Genomic DNA, 20299 nt, shown 5'->3' with positions numbered 1-20299 from the left:
GCTCTCCTTGTGTGCAGCTTACAGCCTGTGGTGTGGCCCCGCCCCCAGCTCTGCAAGCAGTGTCTGACTATACAGAAGCGAGGCTGAGCTGTTGCTGCCTCATCTCTACAAAGCTGGTGAGTGTTAACTATAAAAAATTATTATACACCTGAGATTTGATATAAAAATGATTATGACAGGAGAGAGCTCTGCCTCCCCGGCCTACCCTGATTGCACATCCCTGGACCATTTATGACTGACTGCTATGTGTAACATACCCCTGATTTGTCACAAACATGTTCTTTCCCAAAGATAGATGAGAAAAACCAACATTACGTGCACATTAACTTTAAACAAAGCAGTTTGCAATTAATTCAGCCTTTAATCAGGTTTTGACTAGATGTGTTGTCATTACGCAAAGCAAAAGCCATTGACCTACTATAATATGAGGACTAACCCAAAGCAGAATTACATACATAAGATACAATGGCTATGCGTAAAACAAAAACAGTATATTATAATTATTACACAGACACGGTATTATGTGGGTTTCAGCAATTTTGAGTAGATTTAATTTCAAACGCCATGGCTTAATCGCCATAGATATTAAATGCCATTCTGGCTTGTGATATCACAAAGAGTGGTCTACGGGCCAAGTAATACAGAAGTAAACGATGTTTCGTAAAATATATTTTCATGTACACCAACAGCCATCAACTATATAGCAACTATCATAAGATAATAAAGAGACGAAACTCAAAAGACAGAGCAAAATTCTCTTTAATATTCATTCCAAGCAACAGGAATAATGAACGAGCGCATAGTAAGAGGCTGTGCTGCGGATGGGAGGAGTCTCACCTTCTAACCCCTCCCATGAGGAGCTACCTCCTAGAGAGAAAGAGTATATAGCTATGTTTGGACAAGTTCTGTGTGTAGAACTACTCTCTGTCTTTGCAGGCATTAGGGGTTGGGATTTTTTGCAAGAAGATGGCACAATTTTTTTTACCAGAGAAATAATATAAGGGAGAAAGAGAAGGCAAATAGATAGGATCCAACAAATAAAATGAAAAGGAGTTATTAGGACTGAAGAAGGGAACAAGGTAAACAGGGAAGGGATAGAGAGTTATTAGACAGTTCTAGCAGCAGAAAGTTCTGTGAATTCCCCCCCCCCCCCCCCCTCTAAAATCAGGCAGCTCCCAAGAAGTTATACAGACACCATAAAATGATTTTGTGGAGCGAAACGCGCCCCTTAATTCATCCATTCAGCAGAGACCGATTCAAACAAACCAGATTGTTAGGAGGAGGGAAAATAAAAAACGGTTCATTTTAATCAATTTCCTAAAATCCTGTGCAATATAATCATCTTCCCAAATAAAAACAATGATCTGAAGGGAACCAGCTGAACCAAGCGGGACAGTCAACCCAAGTTTACGTATCCCACCCCAGGGAAAGATCAAGGTGCAGAGGTCCTCTCCTTTCCCTCAAGGCACCCCAAAAAGCAGAACAGTCATTACCCCAAAAAAAGTTAATGAACTCAACCATTAATATGAGGTCCCCCTTCACCCTACAGTGAACCCCAGTAGTCTCCCCTATACCCTAACAAGTGCAGTAATTAGATAGGGCACCTCAAAAATCTGTGAGACTTGGGAGGGTTCCAAGGGACCATTTACAACCCCAAAAGAAATGTCCAATGATTAAAAACAGGACTCGTTACAAGTTACCCAAACCCAACCCTATCAGCTCCCATTATACATCACAATTTAGCAGTCTCTTCCTCATGTGCATTTAAACAGTCTATGATCCAGCTTGATTAACGAGGAACAAACGTGGCTACTAATTGGCATCTCTCCTTCATAGAGTTCAAAGCTCTCAGAAAAGCACTTCCTATGCAGCAGAAGTTAGCCGTCTTTCCGGGGCAGCTGGGATAAGCGCCCGCTGTGGGGGAGGGGGGGGGACGACAACGACTCTTGAGACATCCAATTTTAGCATAGTTATCACTTCAAGACCATACTCTAGGATATTGCATAGGAGAGCCTCCTAAGGAAAGTAAAAATCCCTGGCACAAACTCAAGACAATAGACTCAATTCTTCATGATCCATGGAGGCCTCTCGGCAGCAGTTTCATGAGCGGTAGATCATCTCCTGGTGGTTTCCGCTGCCCAGGAGAGCGCTCACTTACCAAGGATGAAACATGCCAGCGGCGTTCAATCCAACAATCCCACTTTGGAAGCAGTCTACGGGAGAGTGTACCAAGGACTGGGGGGGTTGAGCAGCAGTCTGTGGACAGTTCAAGCAGTCTCTCGGGATAGCTTGTGAGGTGCCAACACCATCTCCACTTGAAAGCAGCCTATTAGATTACGTATACTAGCTGTCTCTCGGGGGGGGATGGAGCACAAGTCTGCAGCCGATTTGAACAGTCTCTCAAGACAGCTGGTGGGGGGCCTCAAGCATCTCCATCAAGAAGGTGTCTATTGGAGTATCTCCGATGAGCTTGAAGAAGAAGAGGTGTTCGAGACATTTCAGACCGATGGAGCGCAGGGCGGGGAGGCGGAGCAGCAACTTCGCAAACCTTGATGGGTGACAAAGGAAGCAATAGTAAACTATAGCCACTGAGTTCTCACAGCATATGATCGATAGATAAAGTCTCACCTTCCCTGCTGGTCTGGGTACTTCTGCTTGCAGTAAGATTCCAATGATGCATAGACCTTCTCCCTTAGAACCTCCACATCACCTGGGTTAGACAGCCCTTTGGCATCTGAAAGTAGTAGAAATCAGAAGATCATATTACTGAAATTAAAACGTTAAAAAGAAGCACACATTCCGCGCTATATTGTATGCATAAGTCTATCATTTTTCCAGTTTTCCTTTAAACAATGAAGAATATTATTTGTGTTGCTGGGTGTTACTTGACTTCTATAAAAGGTGGTAACAATTCGGTTGTTTGCAACATGTCCCAACGCAAAAGGTTGATCGCTTCAAAACTGACCACAAACCAATCCTCGCCTATGTTAAAAATCCTGAGAAGTGGGTACAATTACTATTTTTCATGCCCACGGCAGATACAATAGTTAGCAAATCCCCAAGTTATACAGCTACCTAGTTTCAAACTGCACCTTTAAATACATTTAACCTGTTAATTGCCAGTGGCCCCTGCTGATTTTCCATCCTTTTTGTAAGCACACGTTCCTGACACAGAAAGGGCTCTGGCAGTGCTAGCCTGGGTGAGGCATGCCTCCAAAGTACAGCAAGTCACAGCCATGCTCACTGTCTTAAGCTGTGAATTTACAGCCACTATACGTTGTCGCATGACAGCTGAGGAATGAAGCTGTTGATTTTCCACAGCGTTTCCTGCTGGCTGTACAAAATATCAATGTTATACCCAAAGCCAATGAGAAACTGCCAGTTTGACAAGAGCAGAAAGAGGCAACAGACCAGGGGTAGGCAATTCTTTGGCACTAGTCATCCTAGCATGCCCTGCTGCAGTTTTAACTTGCTGTAACGGCAAATCAGTGTCAGGGCATGCTGGGATGTGTAGTTCCATAGCTGCTGGAGTGCCATCGGTTGCATACCCCTGTAACAGACTTGTTTTGTGCTCCAGTGGTTTTGCTGCAGGACCTAAACTCTGCATTCAGAGGAGGACTCAGCAGGTGACAGGGAGCAGCCACCCCCAGAGACTGGTTCCCCTACATTACCTGGATTAAACAAGATGATTGCTCGCAGACAGCCGAGTTCCGTCTTATCCATGCGCATATCTCTCATCTTAGACACAAGTTCTGTAAGAACTCTGTAAAGACACAACAGCAGCAAATCAAGCGAGACAACAAAGTACACTCTGGACAGCTTCTAGAAATGTATGAATTAATACTAAGTACCATGTGGACTAAACGGCTAAAAATAATACAGCAAGACTGTTATTTGTAATATTATACCACTATGGGAAGGTTCACCATTACCTGTCGAATATGGCCCCTACGCCAGCACTGTGTGCACTGTTGCGGTGGACGTGCAGCCCGGTGGCCAGCAAGATGCCGTCTTTTACAGAAATAGAACGGTGGGAGAAGGACGCTATAAGGAGCTCATTCCATCCTGAGAAAAGAAATCCAAGGATGACTCAGTATAAGACGGTACATGAAACATAAAGCAAAGAAGCACTCCGCCTTCAGGGAGATCTGATATTCAGGCAGGATTTGCTTATACCAGCTGACTGCAGTCAGGAGAAACAACCTGCTGGATACATAAAGCATAGCCGCAGTGCTTACAGCAAGAACAGACAGACCTCCCAGAATAACAGAGATCCCAGACGCTGGAGATCCCCCTTTCATGCAACTTCCAACACCATACTAGTAAAACGGATCTTACCAGCTCGGAGCAGAATAACCTGGTCGTCCAGGAGCAGCTCAGAGAAATGGGGGATCCTCTTTGCCCATTCAACCAGAGTAAAAAGTTGTTTATCAGCAGCTTGACAGATGTTAGTAACCGGATCACTGGGCTGGAGGCAGAGAGGGAGGTGGAGGTAAGTAGAACACTCTAGGTACCCCAGTAAGGAGGAAATCTGATTTCCAGGGTTTACTCTATGCACTTACTGGAGGATGCTATAGAGACATATAGAATATGAGGAAAGACGCACACAACAGAGTGTTCTCTATTTTCATAGTATGCCAAAATGCAGAAATTTACATTTTAACCAAAAACTGAGGTTAAACACTTTGGGAATTAGCACATCCCCATGCAGATATTTCAGTAAAGAGGTAAATGGCGATCATTTCTCTGCTTAGGACAGGCCTCCGTGCGCTGCCCCGTACAGTCATGTGTGGGTTCCACTAGGTAATAAGTAAATGGGCAATTTTTCCTGTTATATTTCATTTATATGCTATCGCAGAAATAGTTTGCAAAAGAAAAAAAAACTAAGGAACCATAACACTGTAACCATGCATTTTTTGTGTGCATATAATATAAAAAATAAAAAAAAAAAGATACAAATCTGCCGAGGAATGTACAGAATGTGGTTTTACTGCATTTGCTCCAGGCCGGGCTCTAGTGGGAAGGACTAAAAGCCAACTTGTTCCACAACCAACACTATTCTCTCTTGTTTGTATATAGGCTACAGAGATCTTATAGTTGGGTTTACTCAACTATACTGCGCTCGAAGCAACAAGCCATAAAAGGACTAAAGATCTGCCAGCTAGGCGCAATTCTCCAAAGGATGAGCTCTGAGTTGATAGATAGATAGATAGATCTATCTATCAACTACCATTCTCCTTGGGGTAATTTACTCACAGATCCACCCCCTTCGAGGCTCTGGTCACTCTTCTGTTCCACTGCCAGTTCAGCCTCCAAGATCTTCTCCACGGGCATATCCTCATTTATTGTCCCGCTGAACTCCGCCTCGCCATCACGTTCCCGCCCTCGCTGGCGCTCTTCTTGCACCGCTGACCAAGAAGAATCAGAGAGATGTATTAAGTGACCATAGAACGGCAAACCTGCGTTTATGGGGGCACCTTACACACAAACATCGGGGGGGGGGAATAAAAAAAATAATAATAATAATGTATATATTATATAGAACATAAAAAATGTCATGGCAGCTCTGGGTGTGCCAGTGCTCATCCTGACTTTAAAGCATGACGGTAAAGGTCATAATTTAATAGGTTTGCGCGTCTTTATAGAAGGTTGGGTAAATAGGCTTGCCCCATCTCCCTGGTTTGCTTTAGTTACTGCTGTAAAGTTAGTGATATAGATATAGAACTTCCTACAACTACAGGACAGAGGGAAGGGGAGAGACATCCCTGAAACCACTTATTAGCGTTACTCTTCTTACCAAGTTGGAAAATGGACAATAACTCAACCAGCTAATGTGATAAACAAATCAGTATTTTTTTTGTATTATTTTTATTTATTTTAAACTGGAGTTTATTTGTAAAAACTTTTTCCATAACAGAAAGGAAACAAAAAAAAAAAAAAAACACCACACAATACTAGAAACAATAAAACCGAAAGAGAAAAAAAAAAAAAAAAATTTTTTTATATATATATGCCCAAATCAGTATTTCATATATTTTATATTTATACATAGTGTACTGAGAAATACTGTTTCTGTACCTCTACCTGCTATACAGCTTTGTTAGGTACAAAAAAAGGTACACTCATTAAACCCCCATGGAACAGTGCCACACAGTGGCCAGATTATCATGAAAAATACTACCTATACTGTATTTACAAGCAATAGATTTAAACAAAGACTTATAATATTGTATAGAGCAAACAAACTACGGAATAGATTTTGCTAAATTGTTTCTTCATTGCAATGTTCATTAGAGTTGGGTAAGAGATGCCAGCGCTCGGGATCTCGGCGGTCAAAATCCTGCCACTGGCATCCCAATTGGGGTTAGGATACAGACACCTGTCCGTAAATATCCTAACCAATCTCCTACCCCTCCCCTGTGCCTAAACCTAACCTCCCCCCTAGTGCCTAACCCTAACTCTGCTACTTACCTTCGGGATGCCGGCGGTCGGGATTCCGGCGCCGGTATCCCCTTTGCCGGGATATTGACTGGATTTCATTCACTAAATTGCAAAAAAGTAGATTGAGAGTAACGGTTCAAAGTGCTGCAGAAAACGTATTCATTTCTGTCTCAGGTACTGTAGAGCTAACAATCTAATTCCGTGCAGAGGAACTCATGCATCTTGGAATATGCCTAAGCTACATATCCTGTAAACACAGTGGAAGCATCCGTAACATCTATGAAGGAACAACATAGGTTCAAGGTTCTAGCTGCACAAGCCAAGATGGCCATTATCTGGGGTGCAGTTCATGCTCCGAAACTGTAGGTGGTACCCTGTAACTGCTTCCATGGAGAATATCCAACACACCTGAACAGTAAGCTGCCCATGGTCCTAATCAGCAAAAAGGTAGATCACAACCACACTCACCCTCCCTCTTCATGCCTGTAGCCAGGCACTTCTGATATCTGCAGTACTGGCAGCGGTTCCTCTGTCTCTTGTCCACGATACAGTCCTTGTTGTCTCTGCAAGTGTAGGTCAAGTCCTTGCGGATAGTGCGTTTGAAGAAGCCCTTACAACCTTCGCAGCTGTATACTCCATAGTGCTTCCCTGCGAGACACACGGGCAAAAAAAAAAAAAAAAAACACTGCGACTTACTACAGACGTGATGATATTACAAAGCCATAAAGCTGTAACTTACCCATTAGCGGGATGACCAAATGGAAGCTATTGCTTTGGAATAGACGCGGATACATAGACTGAGTGAGCAAATAATGCTATATACAAAAGCTTTGGAAAATGAGCCCCGTCCTTGCCCCCATGTAGCTTCTACACCACTAAACTACGGCTTCATGTAGCCGATGTCATCTAGCAATAACGTGGCGGCTCTGAGCCACGGACCCCTCAGATCAGGATGCAACGACTTTTTGGCCAAGAGTAGTCATCCAGGAGCAGTCCAGAGACACCCGGTGTCAGTCACTAAGGGGGAGATTTACTAAAGCTTCTAATACAGACAAGTGAAGGTGTTGCAGCCAATGAGATTTTCTAGAGTGCAACAGAGAAATTAGGGCGTAAATCTGATTAGTTGCTATGCGCAACGCCACCACTTTAGTAAATCTACCATTAAGATGCATCGCCTGGCTGTCAGGGTCTGACCAAGAAGCATTACATTAGGAGACGGATCTCCCAACCTGTGGATCTCCTGTAGCGCCGTTGTTTCCACTAGTTGGGGAACCTGGGTTAATATAATGTTCATTCTAGCACCCTGCACCTGTCACAATCGGTTCAGTTCCTCTTTCCTGCCTGGGAGTGTCACTCTCTGCTTGAGATACAGACTACAGTGTGCTAGAAGCACCAGAGCAGAGTGTTGCATCAGAAGCAGAGGGCGACACCCCAGGCAGGATAGAGGAACTGCACGGATTGTGACAGGTGCTAGAATGAAGACTACAGTAGAGGGCAAGATCGATTATCTAATAATCGTTGACTTATATGAGTGACATAATATTAAACGCATCTGTTCAAATACGGTTTACATGGACCTTCTTTAGATCCATATTGACCATTCACTGGACCTTAAAATTGTGGCGCATATTGAAAACAAAAGTACTAAGAAAGAATAGAATTACTTTGACTCTTGGGAGTATATTTACTAAAGTGAGAGTTTTTAGAAATGGAGATGTTAACCATAGCAACCAATCAGATTCTACTTAACATTTAACTAGCACCTTCTAGAGTATAAGAACTAAAATCCGATTGGTTGCTATGGGCAACAACTCCATTTCTACAAACGCTCACTTTAGTAAATATACCCCTTGGTGTCTAAATGTCTTTAATCCTTATTTAACTAATTATAACAGACCTTTATTCTCACAAGGAAAACCATACACGTCATGCAAGTTTTATCATTCGCTTTTAATAATATAAATGTTAAGTACTAATTATATCACCAGTCGTGTGTGCACCGTAACAGAATACCTACCTTCCTCTTTGTATAAAATAATTCTATTTTACGCTATTGAGCATCCCCCAGAGATCTATCCCAAATAGGATATCTTCACCTTTATCCCAAATACTTTCTGGGCAATGGTGAAGTGGATTAATGTACGATTAGATCTAGAGCAGTGTTCTCCCCAGGCTGTGTTTTTGCGGGTGCACCACCCGGCACTTTGGGAGCCTGCAAGTGGGGACAGTATCTGGAAGCTGTATAAAAAGGACCAGATCCTACAGACTTTGCAGATTTTCCATAATCAGACGCCCGGGCCTCTAATAAGATAAGAATTAATATATAAAATGTTACTTAAAGTTTAAATCATTATAAAAGTCAGGGTTTAAATCATTTTATTATTGCGAAGGCCCCACCCCGGCTACTTATTGATGCCACACGGCTGGAAAACAATTCTGGGTAGAACACTGTAGAGTGGACAATCATTTGCTCTACAATCTATATTCCCTGCAAAATGGACATACACCCAATTTGTCAGAATCCAATACACCTGCCAGTACTTCCTTGGAGTGAGAGCCACACAAAAGAACGAGGAAAACATACAAACTCCACAAACAGTGCCCTGGTCAGAATCGAGCTCATGACCCCAATGTTTTCAGGCAGCAATACAAGCCACTGTACATTCCAGTATAATCTGTTTACTGGTTATGCTGCCGCTGAGCCTCTTGTACCCTCAGCTTAGGATCATTGAGAAGATGACTCAGATCTCGGACTCCGCACCAGGTATAATGCTTTAGGTGCTGCTAACTGGTCGGACTACACTGTCACTGCAGAAAAGGCTTTGCGTCTTCAATTAAAACGGCTTTGGGCTACCTGGTGTACAGGAAGAGCAGTATAACTAAAGCCACAAGATGCTAATCGTATTAATAGGATTATACACCAAAGGCCCCAGGCTGGCAACGCTGTACAGGAAGAACGCAGAACATGAAGCTATTAGTTGAAGAGTAACTGGGAACAGAAGCAGGATAATTATATAGGATTGTACAGGGTTACTACCTGTATCGTGCTGCATTGAGCCCGGGGAGCCAATCAGCATGCACAAAAGTTTTCCTTTACCCCAAGGCTGGTGTCACACAAGCAGACACCAGCCTTGCACCGATTTATCCTCCTGGCAGGAAAATCACTGCATGACGTCTAATCTTATTATTGCTTTAGTGACATGAGAAATAAAACAGACGTTTATGAAGCATTTTATCGTTCCAGATTAATTTCCTGCCAGTCCCTAAACGCCACAAAATTACATTTTAAAAGCTGCCAGGAAATCACCATGTGCGATATCATCCCAACACCCACATTATCCAATATCAACTCAGAACTCCCCAGAAATTAGATCACACAAGTTTGAAGATTCTGATCACCTGTTACAATAATTTCTGGTATCGGTGTATGAGGTCGGAGTGATAATTACCATAGACATCACCAATGCTGAAACGGTTACTGTAACTCTACACCCTGCCCTCGTCCCAACATACATATCAGCAGCCCTGACAATGGCAACAGTAGTGACACTTAATTCAGGTTTACACATCATTCAATCAAAAAGGTCACAGTTCAGAGACTATAGAATACCTCTGTATAACGCAACCCAAGGTAGCTGACCTGCCTGCCTGATGTAATGCACTGTGTAATGCAATAGCCCCCAGCAGGTGAAGCGATCACCCCGATATAGTATACCAGAGGCAGGCCAGCTGAATGTGACTGCCACTCTATAACCATGTTACACAGTTTGTATGCAGGCCGGGGACTGTATCTGACTGCTGTACAATTAGCGTGGGCATTGCCAGACTAATAAGTCTATATATTTATACCAAATAAAACTTAGTACTAAGAAATCACTGCATGTGGGGACGGCCAAAAGAACATTCTAACCACCTACGTTTTCTCAGACTTGGCCGCCTGTCATGCTGTACACACCCACACGATGCAATATAATTACATACTAACACAAGTTATATTTGCAATACAACTAGAACACATTTACAACCATTTGCACATACTAGTATACCGACATCGCCGCTGAGCAAGAAAAAAAATAAAATAATTAAAAAAATAAATAAATTGTATAATCTTCAATGACCAAGAGATGAAACAAATCTTAAGGATATGATACATTTATAGTTTTTAAAACCTGAAGAGTAGAAAACCAGTAACCGGGTTCTCCAACCAGTTGGCTGCAGCCCTGCAGCTACTGAGTTACACCCAGCGTGGCTTTGCAATCACTGGGGCTGGCAGAGCCTGCTGGGTGCTTCTCAGTGCCAGCTGCAAAGTCACACAGGCCCGAGACTCTGCTTAGAGTTCACACTGCACAAGGCCATCACCTAAAGAACAATCTGTACTTCTCGTCATGTTATAGTCTGCTACAGACTATTGCAGCTGGTTAGGTTGCAGAGAACTATCACCCCAAAAACATTGTTCTGAACGCTGCCTTCTTAAATATGAGGACGCGAACCACCCTGTTTTTCAACGCTGCCGGTTCCGAAGACTGTAACCCAGGAGAAGTGTATGAGAAACGCATGGTAAGGCATATTGGATTGTCCTGGGAGGATGAACAAGCCCTTAGAGGGCAAACAGACCTGGGTGTACATCTCTCAGTGTTCACTCTAGGTCCAGCGCCGGGCAGGGCGCCAGACCTAGAGAAACGGCACATCTGCACGCACTGAAGGAGACCGATACATCACCGTTTCCCCACCCGCAGGCTGTTTCAGTGGGGTGCCGCACAAGAGGGCAGAGTGCTTTTTGCCCTTTAGAAATAGGGCAGGGCACCCTGCTAAAAAACAGCCTAGCGGGAACGCTATCTCGTGAACAGAGCATGGTGGATCGAGTACCAGTTTCGTCCTATCAATTGCAGAGCATGTGCCCTGGGTGTCATCAGGCTACACATCCATGAGGCATCATACGGACATGTGGGTATCAGTGACGTGCAGTGAGGTCAATGGCTGGGGAGGCACACACGCATAAAAACAGTTTTTATTATCAATACTCTGGAGCATAACAGGACGTATGACAGAGGCAGAGCCTCCCCTGCCTCCACGCTCTACACAGACAGCTGCATGGCACGGTCTGACATTGATCCGCAGAGTCCGTCACAGTCACATTAGTAGGAGGTGAAATATACGCAACTTTTACACAAGTCTCGAGCGCTCGGATTCTCAGAGAGAGGATCGTAGACGACTGTGTCTTAGTTCAACCGACAGATTACACCACAGCCCGTGTGCACCACAATAAGTTCTACAACTTCCCTCGGAACACAATGATAAAATTATCTCAAAGTGATCACATCAACAGGTCATAAAAAAAACCTACGAGTGTGTAAGCAGTATACGAGTTATACTTAAACAGTTCACTTATGTGCTTCAAAAAAAATAAAAAATCAGTGTCTGGAGGAAAAACTTTTCATTTTCAGATATGAACCATGAAGTTAAAATGTTTTTATTTGAATCTGACATTCTGCTGCAGCTCTAGTATTATCTCCCCGATCCCTTACACACAGCTGTAGCTCCTCCCACATCTATAGGGTAGTGTCCAGATACCGTCAGAAAGGCCAGATTGAGCTGCTGTGACATCACTGGCCCCACCCCTGGGTATAAATCAACCAATCCACATGGTGTATTTCTGCAAAGCAAGCCTGCCTAGCTGCCCGTTTAGAATAAATAGAGAAGCGCATTCCTCCTAATGGGGCAACCTGCTGCAGGAGAGAGCGTATATAGAAAACATATTTATTTATGTATAAACATTCCAGTTACTCCATATTATATTATTCCGCTGAGTAATATACAGCCCTAGATATATATTAATGTCTAGTAGTGGCTTTGTGGTCAATTGGCCTACATACACACTGGCTTACCACACAACTATAGTGGAGATCTAAGACCAGTGTCTTTGGCAGCTTCATGTAACCCCGAGATACACTAAGGAAAGTGCAATCTATAAAAGGGAGTATGTGAAACGGAACTATCACACTTGCCAGGCATAGGTAGGTTTCTCCCTCCTGCTACAAAACGGACCTGCCGTCCACAGAAACCAGATGTAATCAATCCACAGCAATTTACCACAAGAACGCAGGTCATCTATTTGATGGCTGACAGGTTTACATTGAAGGGCGCATGTCATCTACTGCAGGGCTTGACAAATTTTTCTAAAATCTAGGAACCAGGATGAAAGTGTAGGAGCCAGATCACTAAGCCCCCCCCAAAAAAATTACAGGAGTGAGGAGCACAGCTCTGTGTGTTATACACACTATACTAGTCCACAAAATGGTCACAGTTGAATGGATACAGTAAAATGGAGGCCCCCTCACTGCTCTGCACAGCTCCCATACTCCACCCTCCAGTAATAACTGACCACATTTCACATAAAACAATGGTGCCAGAAAGTACAACAAAACCCCCTCCCCTCGTGGTCACACCACTATACCTCTGAAGCCGTTCCGCAATCCCTGGCCACGCATAGACCCCATTACCGGGGAGCTCTATGCAGCCGGAGATAGGAGACAGTAGACAGCTGGGACATACAGGAGGATCAGCGTAGACAGGGACAGACAGCAGGGATCAGTGCAGGCCAGGATGGAGAGGAGTCGTCAGTGCAGGCCCGGGACGGACAGAGGCACAGCAGTCACTCTTGTGCATGATATGAACATCGCAATACTATAGGCACGAATCTCCGCTGGAGCTGATGAGGATCTGCTTCCTCCCTCACTGCAAAATCTAGTAACCAGGCAGCAAAATCTGGTAGCCATGGCGACCTGGCCCCCAGGATTTGTCGAGCCCTGATCTACTGACATCGGAGGCAGCCATTTTGCAAGCTGGACCAGCGACATTGCTACAGGATAAAGTGCCTCAATGAGAGACTCTGGGGTCTATTTACTAAGTAGTGTTAGGAGAGAGTGAAAAGTGAAAAGAAAGTGATAGGGTGCCAGCCAATCAGCTCCCAACTGTCATTTTTCAAACACAGCCTGTGAGATGACAGTTGGGAGCTGATTGGCTGGCACCTTATCACTTTTCACTCTGTCTCCTAACACTGCTTAGTACATAGACCCCTCTATTCTCACAGGAGTTTAGCTGACAAACTGGCCGCGTCTGCTGCATTTTGGTGACAGGAGCATTTCAAAGCCCAGACCCTGCATACTTCACGGAGACACCTACAAATGAAGCCTTACAGAAAGCAAACCCATCACTCCCTCACCAGAAGAGCGGTCTCCACAGATGGCACACAGCCTCTTCCCACTCAATCCTCCTCCATTGGGGTGCCCGGGCATGACTCGCATTCCCAGCGGAGGCTTCACATCTTCAGAGGAGCTGACAGGATGCAGGCCGGAGAGATTAACTGTGGAATTTATCTGGAAAAACAATGTAAATTAGGTATAGCATTTACAGTATAATTTGTTTTTGTCTAAACTGCTCGCATAACCCCTCAGTCAGACTGGAACACCCTGCAGTAAGGTGCACCTGTCTTAGCACAGATTTTACACCTCATCACAGCGTTAGTAAATAGGCCCTTATGTCTCACATTTATTATGAGAACCGAGTTGGTCAGCTGTCACTTATGTTAAATGGCGGGAGGTAGAATGATAATATGCTTCTATTTCAAGGCTCTCATAGCAGTTTCCACACAATTCTAGGAAATGATAAAACACCTACTGATAAATAAGAGGGGTCTCTCTGTAAAGGGTTTGTGCACCCCCCATAGTGTAAATGTTGATGACTGCTATTGACAGGGTATGTTAAAGGAACTTGGAAAACCAGAAGGCGTTCAGTGCCATAGAGCTCGGCATGCTCGGCTCATAAATAATCATATGCTGGCCATTACAGACTTCAATGTATCAGAACCGGTCCCAGGACACATTTTAAACAACAGTGGGTCCGATTCAGTACCGATCGCAATCGCAGCTGCAAACTCACAGGGGACGCAGCTGCGTATATGCTAATACTTGTCAAAGGTCAGCCGGCATAAAGACGCCCATTACTGCTTTCACACCTCCGTCCAATGTCGCTCTTCTGCGTAAACATCGGTACCATCGACGCACATCGCCCAGTCATGCAACATTTAAAACAGGTCTGGCCGGCCACAGACACTGCAAGTCTCTTTGAACGCAGAGCATTCTCATGCTGTGTATACAATCGCAGTGGCTAATTAATGCACGCCCAGGAAACGGCGTTCAATAGGACAGCTACGCCTGCGTTCTTCCGACCCCCCCTTCACCACTCTCAAACACTGACAGGCGGTCAGTCATTTTGCGATGGATTCCTCTATGCGCCCGTGGTCGCAATGCGATTGCAGCGCACGCGCAGTACACCTTATACACATGCGTGATGACAATCGCTCGATCTGCGTCCAAAGTTGCACTTGCAATCAAGCCCAGTATCAGTTGTACTCTGAAAACAATGGCTGTATGATTATTTGATGTTACCACTGCTTTATATGAGCCTCAATTGCCCTGAAAGACAAAGCTACTAAAACTATTTTGTAGAGAGAGAAGTTCTTCATGGCTTTCCAAAATCAAAACAAACAGACATCTCTCTCCCCCACCCCAAAACAAAAAAGGAGAGCGAAGCCTACAACGCGTACAAATGGCAGCGCACGATCACGAAACAGCGCTTGCTGCAAAGTACATGAGGCGAGGACAATACACAGTGAATACACTTGTAATTTAATTATTAATCGTAGATTGTAGCTGCGAGAAAAATGCACACCCGGGGGAGCAGACTGGTTACCTGGGGGCTGCTGACAGGTCCGTATCCTATAGACGGGGTGCCCGGAATGCCGGGGGAGCCCACGGAGCAGTTGATAACCGGAAAGGGGGAGCCCAGGCTCCCGAGTGGGGAGTTAACGGAGGAGGTCATGGCAGATCCGATCATAGAGGGGTGCAGGGGGGCACCTGGCGGAGGAGGGGTGTCGCTAAGCGGACGTCCCAGAGGTGGCGGGCTGAGAGAGGAGGTGTCTGGGCTATGGCAAACTGTGGGGAGTAAAGAGATATAGTCACATAAACAGCAACATACAGTAGTAATAATATTACATTATGTCATGCTGAGACTTGTAGTCCTCCCCCCCAGGCAGCTGCAGGTACCATGGCCTCCCACCACCTGTATACACAGGTACACACTTACCCCTGCTGTCCCCCATCCCGTCCAGGCCTCAAGTGTCCCCTCCTCCCGGGCAGACAAACGCTCACAGTCCCTATGCGCGATCCCTACAGAAACCAGCACCCTGGGATCAGGCCATTATGCAAATGAGCTTGCATACTAATGAGGTGCCGCCGGTGACGCAGTTTCCGGGGTCTCCTGCGGTCACCCCGCACCGGACCCGCTGCCACCAACTCTCCCAGCGGCCCCCGCGGCCCCAGACTATCTCGGAAGCGGAAGTGCCACCATGTTGATACACCCGAAGCGCCAGCGCTTCCTCCCCAGGGGTGGGTGGGGGGCTGGGGCGTAGCCTGCAGCCTCGGGGCCGGTGAACGGTGCAGCAGCGGGGCGGGAGGGTAGTTGGGTGGAGATCAGGGAGTGACGGGCACAGACTCGGGTGAGCAGGGAGGTCGGGTGCGGCCAGGTGGAAGGCGCAGCCATAGAATGACCTGACGTGACCCCTGTGAGAAAGGGTGTGGCAATATGGCCGCCTATTGGTCACAAGGTGGTTACTGAGTGCTCTTGGGTGTAGCAAGATGGCGGAGTTTCCGGTTTCCTTATATGGGCATGTTTATATTTTCCTTTCTGGGGAGGCTAATACAACGTATATTTGGTAGTAACTTAAATATATGGGGGTCCTGGGGTGTGATGGTCACCACAGTTATGCTTTCATGGTATCAGAGTCTAGTACAGGTAATAAATATGGCTATTGTAGCCAGGTCACCCAGGTTACAGCAAAAGTTATGCTGCCAGACTGGCCTCTGATAGTTCTGGGTTCCCACTTCTCTCATGTATTTCTTAGTGCATTAACCTGGGCCCAGTAGTAAGCAAATGCTGAATTATTTATGGAAAATAAGTGAGAAAAGCAGAAACAGTTACTGCACTGCCGAAAGGGTCACAGTGAGGTCATCTTTACTCATGTAATGCGCAGTCCCATGATTGCTACAGGAATTAGCAAAATATACATACTTATATAATCTACTTATATAAAATATTAATGATATTAAAAATCAAAAAAATAAAATGCCACGTTCGTTATGTTTAGAATGAGAAAAGCTCTGCGGCACCGTTGTGTTTTTAGAATTTTGCAGCCATGCCATGCCATGCGGAAACATTGAGGTCCAGGGGTGGATTCCGGGCAGAGCCAGTCCCCTATAGGTAGGCTTGCCATAATATCTCCTTAATGCGGGACACCTATAATTTACACAGGTTATGTGGCTGATTAAAACGAGGTGAAAACCTGGCTTGAATTTAGCCATCCACAGAACGTATGTAATTCATATGTGTCCCGATCAAAGTGATATTATGGCTAGCCTACTTTTGGGAGAACCAAGACCCTCATAATAGCCTAAACCAGCTGTTTTACCTTTGAGCTCTGTTGTTGTATTGGTCTTTCCAGCTGTCACCAACACGTTGATCCTACCGCTCTCACTATGTATTACATATTTGCTATAATTAGAAATATGCTTATGTCTATTTGTTTCTAATATTATTATTATTAACAATAATTAATCTGATATAGTAAAACTGTGAAACTGGCACACTGAGCTTAACTAGGTATTGCGCAGTTGAGCGCAATACTGCGCATGCGTGAAAAGTCTAGGAAGCCCTTTCTGTACACGCTTGAACAGAGGTGTGCGATGGTGTATGCAATTGTGTACAAAATCACTATGATTAGAAACGGCATCTATGATTCATGGGCGTTTCAGGGTGGAAACTGGGATGTGACCTGAAGTGGACGCAAAAAGAGGGCATCTCATGGGCATGTTATGGGTGTGATTCAGCATACGCTGCGTTCTCTGCACTAGCCAGGAGCCACTCAAGGAGACGATGGGGGTCATTCAGACCCACTCGCGAGCGGCAGTACGTTCGCAAGTGGGTCGATGGTCCCCACTGCGCATGCGCACGACTGAGGGAGCTCCGTCGTGCGCATGCGCGAGACCCGGCGATCGAAGGACTTACCATCGCTTCGGGTCTCGCACCAAAGGGGGCGTGCTGTCGATGTTGATTGACAGCACGCCCCTTTTGGTGGGCGTTCCGGGGGCGTGCCTGCCAGACGGAGGCGTTCCTATGGGAATGCCTACCGTCTGAAGCCGGCCCCACTGACATCACTAGTGATTTTGGCTCTGATAGAGCCAAAATCACTCCTGGCCTTGCGGTTGAGAAACCCGACCACAGGGTTTCACTCGCAAGTCCGATGGTCGCGATGGTCAAGACCATCGCGACCATCTTGTTGGACGCTCGTATATGCTGTGGGTGGTGAACCACAGCTATACGAGCGTCCAGGAGGATGCTCCATTTTAATGGAGGTGGGCCCTGATTCAGAGCGAGCGCTCTGGTCAGAGCGTCCGGCTCTGAATCAGGGCCGATGTTCCAACCATTGGCAGGGTGGTCGGATCCACCAGTGGACTTGAGCATTGCTCAGATATGCAGATTGGGCATCGCAGGGTTTGCTCAGTCTGTCGCACGGTACTGCACATGGGGAATGCTTAAACTGGCATGTGCATATTTTTGCAACTGCACATCTGTAAGAAATCACATCCGCGCTTATGTAGCGTGCGTCTTTCCATTTATTATTATTATTATTATTATCATTTATTTATATGGCGCCACAAGTGTTCTGCAGCTCCTTACACAGTACATAAACAAATAAGTAACCAGTGACTTACAGTACAATACAATAGAGTGCAGGACAGGGACATGGATAATATACATTGCTACATTAGTGACCATAACACCCAAATAGCAACAGCATAAGCAACCAAGTGTTAGGTGCCCTAGTGGGGAGTAAGGAGTAGATGAGCCGTTTGTGGGTGGAGACGGGTTGTTTGATGGAAATGGAGTGGTGGTGTGAATGCAGGCGTGTCTGTGCGTCTCAACGCCATTTCAGGGGCGTGCATAATTAAGACGCAGCGTCAGCATACACGTCACATGGCTGAATTACACACAGCAGCACTCGCATTGCTTGCGGTAGGGTATGGTCAGCCACAAGTGCGTATGGGTCCGATGTTACTCGATGTTACCGATTGTTTAATACACTTCATGGAGATGACGTATGTTACGAAGGGAAAGTGGGCGTCTTGTGTCAAGCTGGTGGATGTTTAAATACATACCGGGATCGCACGCCAAGACATAGTGGGCGTGCTGTTGTCTTGCTTGTGATCGCAGGATTTGCATACTCAGGCTGCTGACGCCTGCGTGCGAACGCATCCTAGCGAGCAGGTCTGAATCAGGCTCAGAGTTTATAGAAGAGGCCCATGGTACCTCAAGATTTGAAGACTGTTTGTGTGGAAGAATGGACCAAAATCACACCTGAGCAATGCATGCGACTAGTTTCTCCATACAGGAGGCGTCTTGAAGCTGTCGTTACTAAGAAAGGGCCTGATTCAGACCCCCTCGCAAGCGCATTGCGCTCGCAAGTGGGTCGATGGTGGCCCAGTGTGCACGGGTGGTGTGCGCAATGCATGTGCGCGAGCCCCGTAGCGAGTGAAGACTTTACTTGCTCAGGAGCTCGCAGTAAAACGGGGCGGCTGTCGATGTTGATCGACCGCTCGCCCCGTTTTGTAGGCGGGTAGGGGCGTGGCTGAACAAACGCAGGCGTTCCTACCTTAGGGTCTTCTCGCAATGTAGATGGTCACGATAATTGCGGCCATCTCCTGCCCGCTCGTACTAGCTGTGGGTGGGCACCCACATCTTAGTGAGCAGACAGGAAAAAAAAAAAATACTCCCCACCCTGATTCAGAGCATTCGCTCGCAAATAGCAAGCGGCTCTGAATCAGGCCCAAAGGCATTTGTACGAAGTATTAAATATAGTTCAGTAAGCGAGTTCAATACTTTTTCCCTGTGTCATTTCACATTATTACACATAACTTAATTTATGGACATCTATGGTTTGATTTCTTTGCATGTGTGGATAGCGTGGGGTGTTGCTGACATTTGGTGAAAATATCATTACAATAACCCCATTACATTATATTTACTGAGAAAAATTTTGATGTATTCAATACTTATTTTACCCGCTGTATATATGTATTAGGATTAAACAATTGTTTATATCAGGCCTGGTAACTGGTTCTCCAGCTGTTGTGAAACTACGTGGGCATTTACAAGCCCCAGGATACCCTCCCATCCCACTAAATAGCTTGTAAAGTATGCTGGGACTTGTAGTTTTACAACTGCTGGAGAGTAGCAGGTGGGCCTGGCCTGATTTATATGAATGGAAGTGGTAGAGCTATAGGGGTTGTGGTTTCCACTACACCATGCACATTTTCTGGTACATCTGCAAGACTAGGTGCAGGCTGATTTTTCTGGGCACAGTTCCAAGGACACGGGCAACGCGGCATGACCTACACTAGGCAGACAGAAAGGAACCATGAGTGTCAGCATTTTGGGCAGTTTGTAAATAAACCTTTGTGATGCAGTTATGTCCTTGGCATTATGAAAAGAGCCCGGAGTAAGTGTCTTCTGTATTGTAGTAAACTTGGGGAGATGATTATTGTTATCTTTTACTTGTACAGAGCTACAAAGTGGGTGTAGCACTGTACAAGGAGAATAACGCAAAAAATAATACAGGATAACCAGACAGTACAGGGGGGGGCAGGGCTAATGGGCCAATGGCAGTGAGAGCTTTAACCCACCACACAGTGCCAACTCCAGGGCTAATAGTGCCCTGTGGTGGCCGAGTGCTCTCTGCTCATTA

General features: G+C 45.5%; 1 protein-coding gene across 2 annotated transcripts; it reads right to left on the bottom strand.

The window, feature by feature from the left end:
* Positions 1 to 741: 741 nt before the first annotated feature.
* RXRB (retinoid X receptor beta) lies at positions 742 to 16042 on the bottom strand. 2 transcript variants are annotated; one of them, XM_088446633.1, is made up of 11 exons: positions 15586 to 16042; positions 15193 to 15434; positions 13664 to 13817; positions 6910 to 7089; positions 6472 to 6543; positions 5257 to 5408; positions 4339 to 4468; positions 3933 to 4065; positions 3672 to 3763; positions 2629 to 2734; positions 742 to 2548 (listed from the first exon to the last, which is right to left on the bottom strand). In XM_088446633.1, the coding sequence occupies exons 1-11, from the start codon at positions 15599 to 15601 to the stop codon at positions 2401 to 2403; spliced, it is 1425 nt and encodes a 474-aa protein (XP_088302759.1). In that variant the 5' UTR covers positions 15602 to 16042; the 3' UTR covers positions 742 to 2400. The 2 variants fall into 2 exon arrangements, with proteins under 2 accessions (XP_088302759.1, XP_088302762.1); XM_088446636.1 differs by lacking the exon at positions 6472 to 6543 and having other exon boundaries at positions 15586 to 16039.
* Between the last annotated feature and the right edge of the window lie 4257 nt (positions 16043 to 20299).

This window comes from Taudactylus pleione, unplaced genomic scaffold (assembly GCF_031769625.1).
Source record: "Taudactylus pleione unplaced genomic scaffold, aTauple2 ptg000400l, whole genome shotgun sequence".
Lineage (NCBI taxonomy): Eukaryota > Metazoa > Chordata > Amphibia > Anura > Myobatrachidae > Taudactylus > Taudactylus pleione.
Note: the sequence above shows the minus strand (reverse complement) of the source record. Positions and strands in the feature narration are given on the sequence as shown.

What these genes read in the sequence shown, in the direction of transcription:
- RXRB (XM_088446633.1), bottom strand. An exon ending in CTGTGGAGACCGCTCTTCTG is followed by an intron (nt 7,090 to 13,663) that starts GTGAGGGAGTGA and finishes TGTGTCTCGCAG; the next exon opens with GGAAGCACTATGGAGTATAC. An exon ending in CGACCGCCGGCATCCCGAAG is followed by an intron (nt 5,409 to 6,471) that starts GTAAGTAGCAGA and finishes CTTCTTGGTCAG; the next exon opens with CGGTGCAAGAAGAGCGCCAG.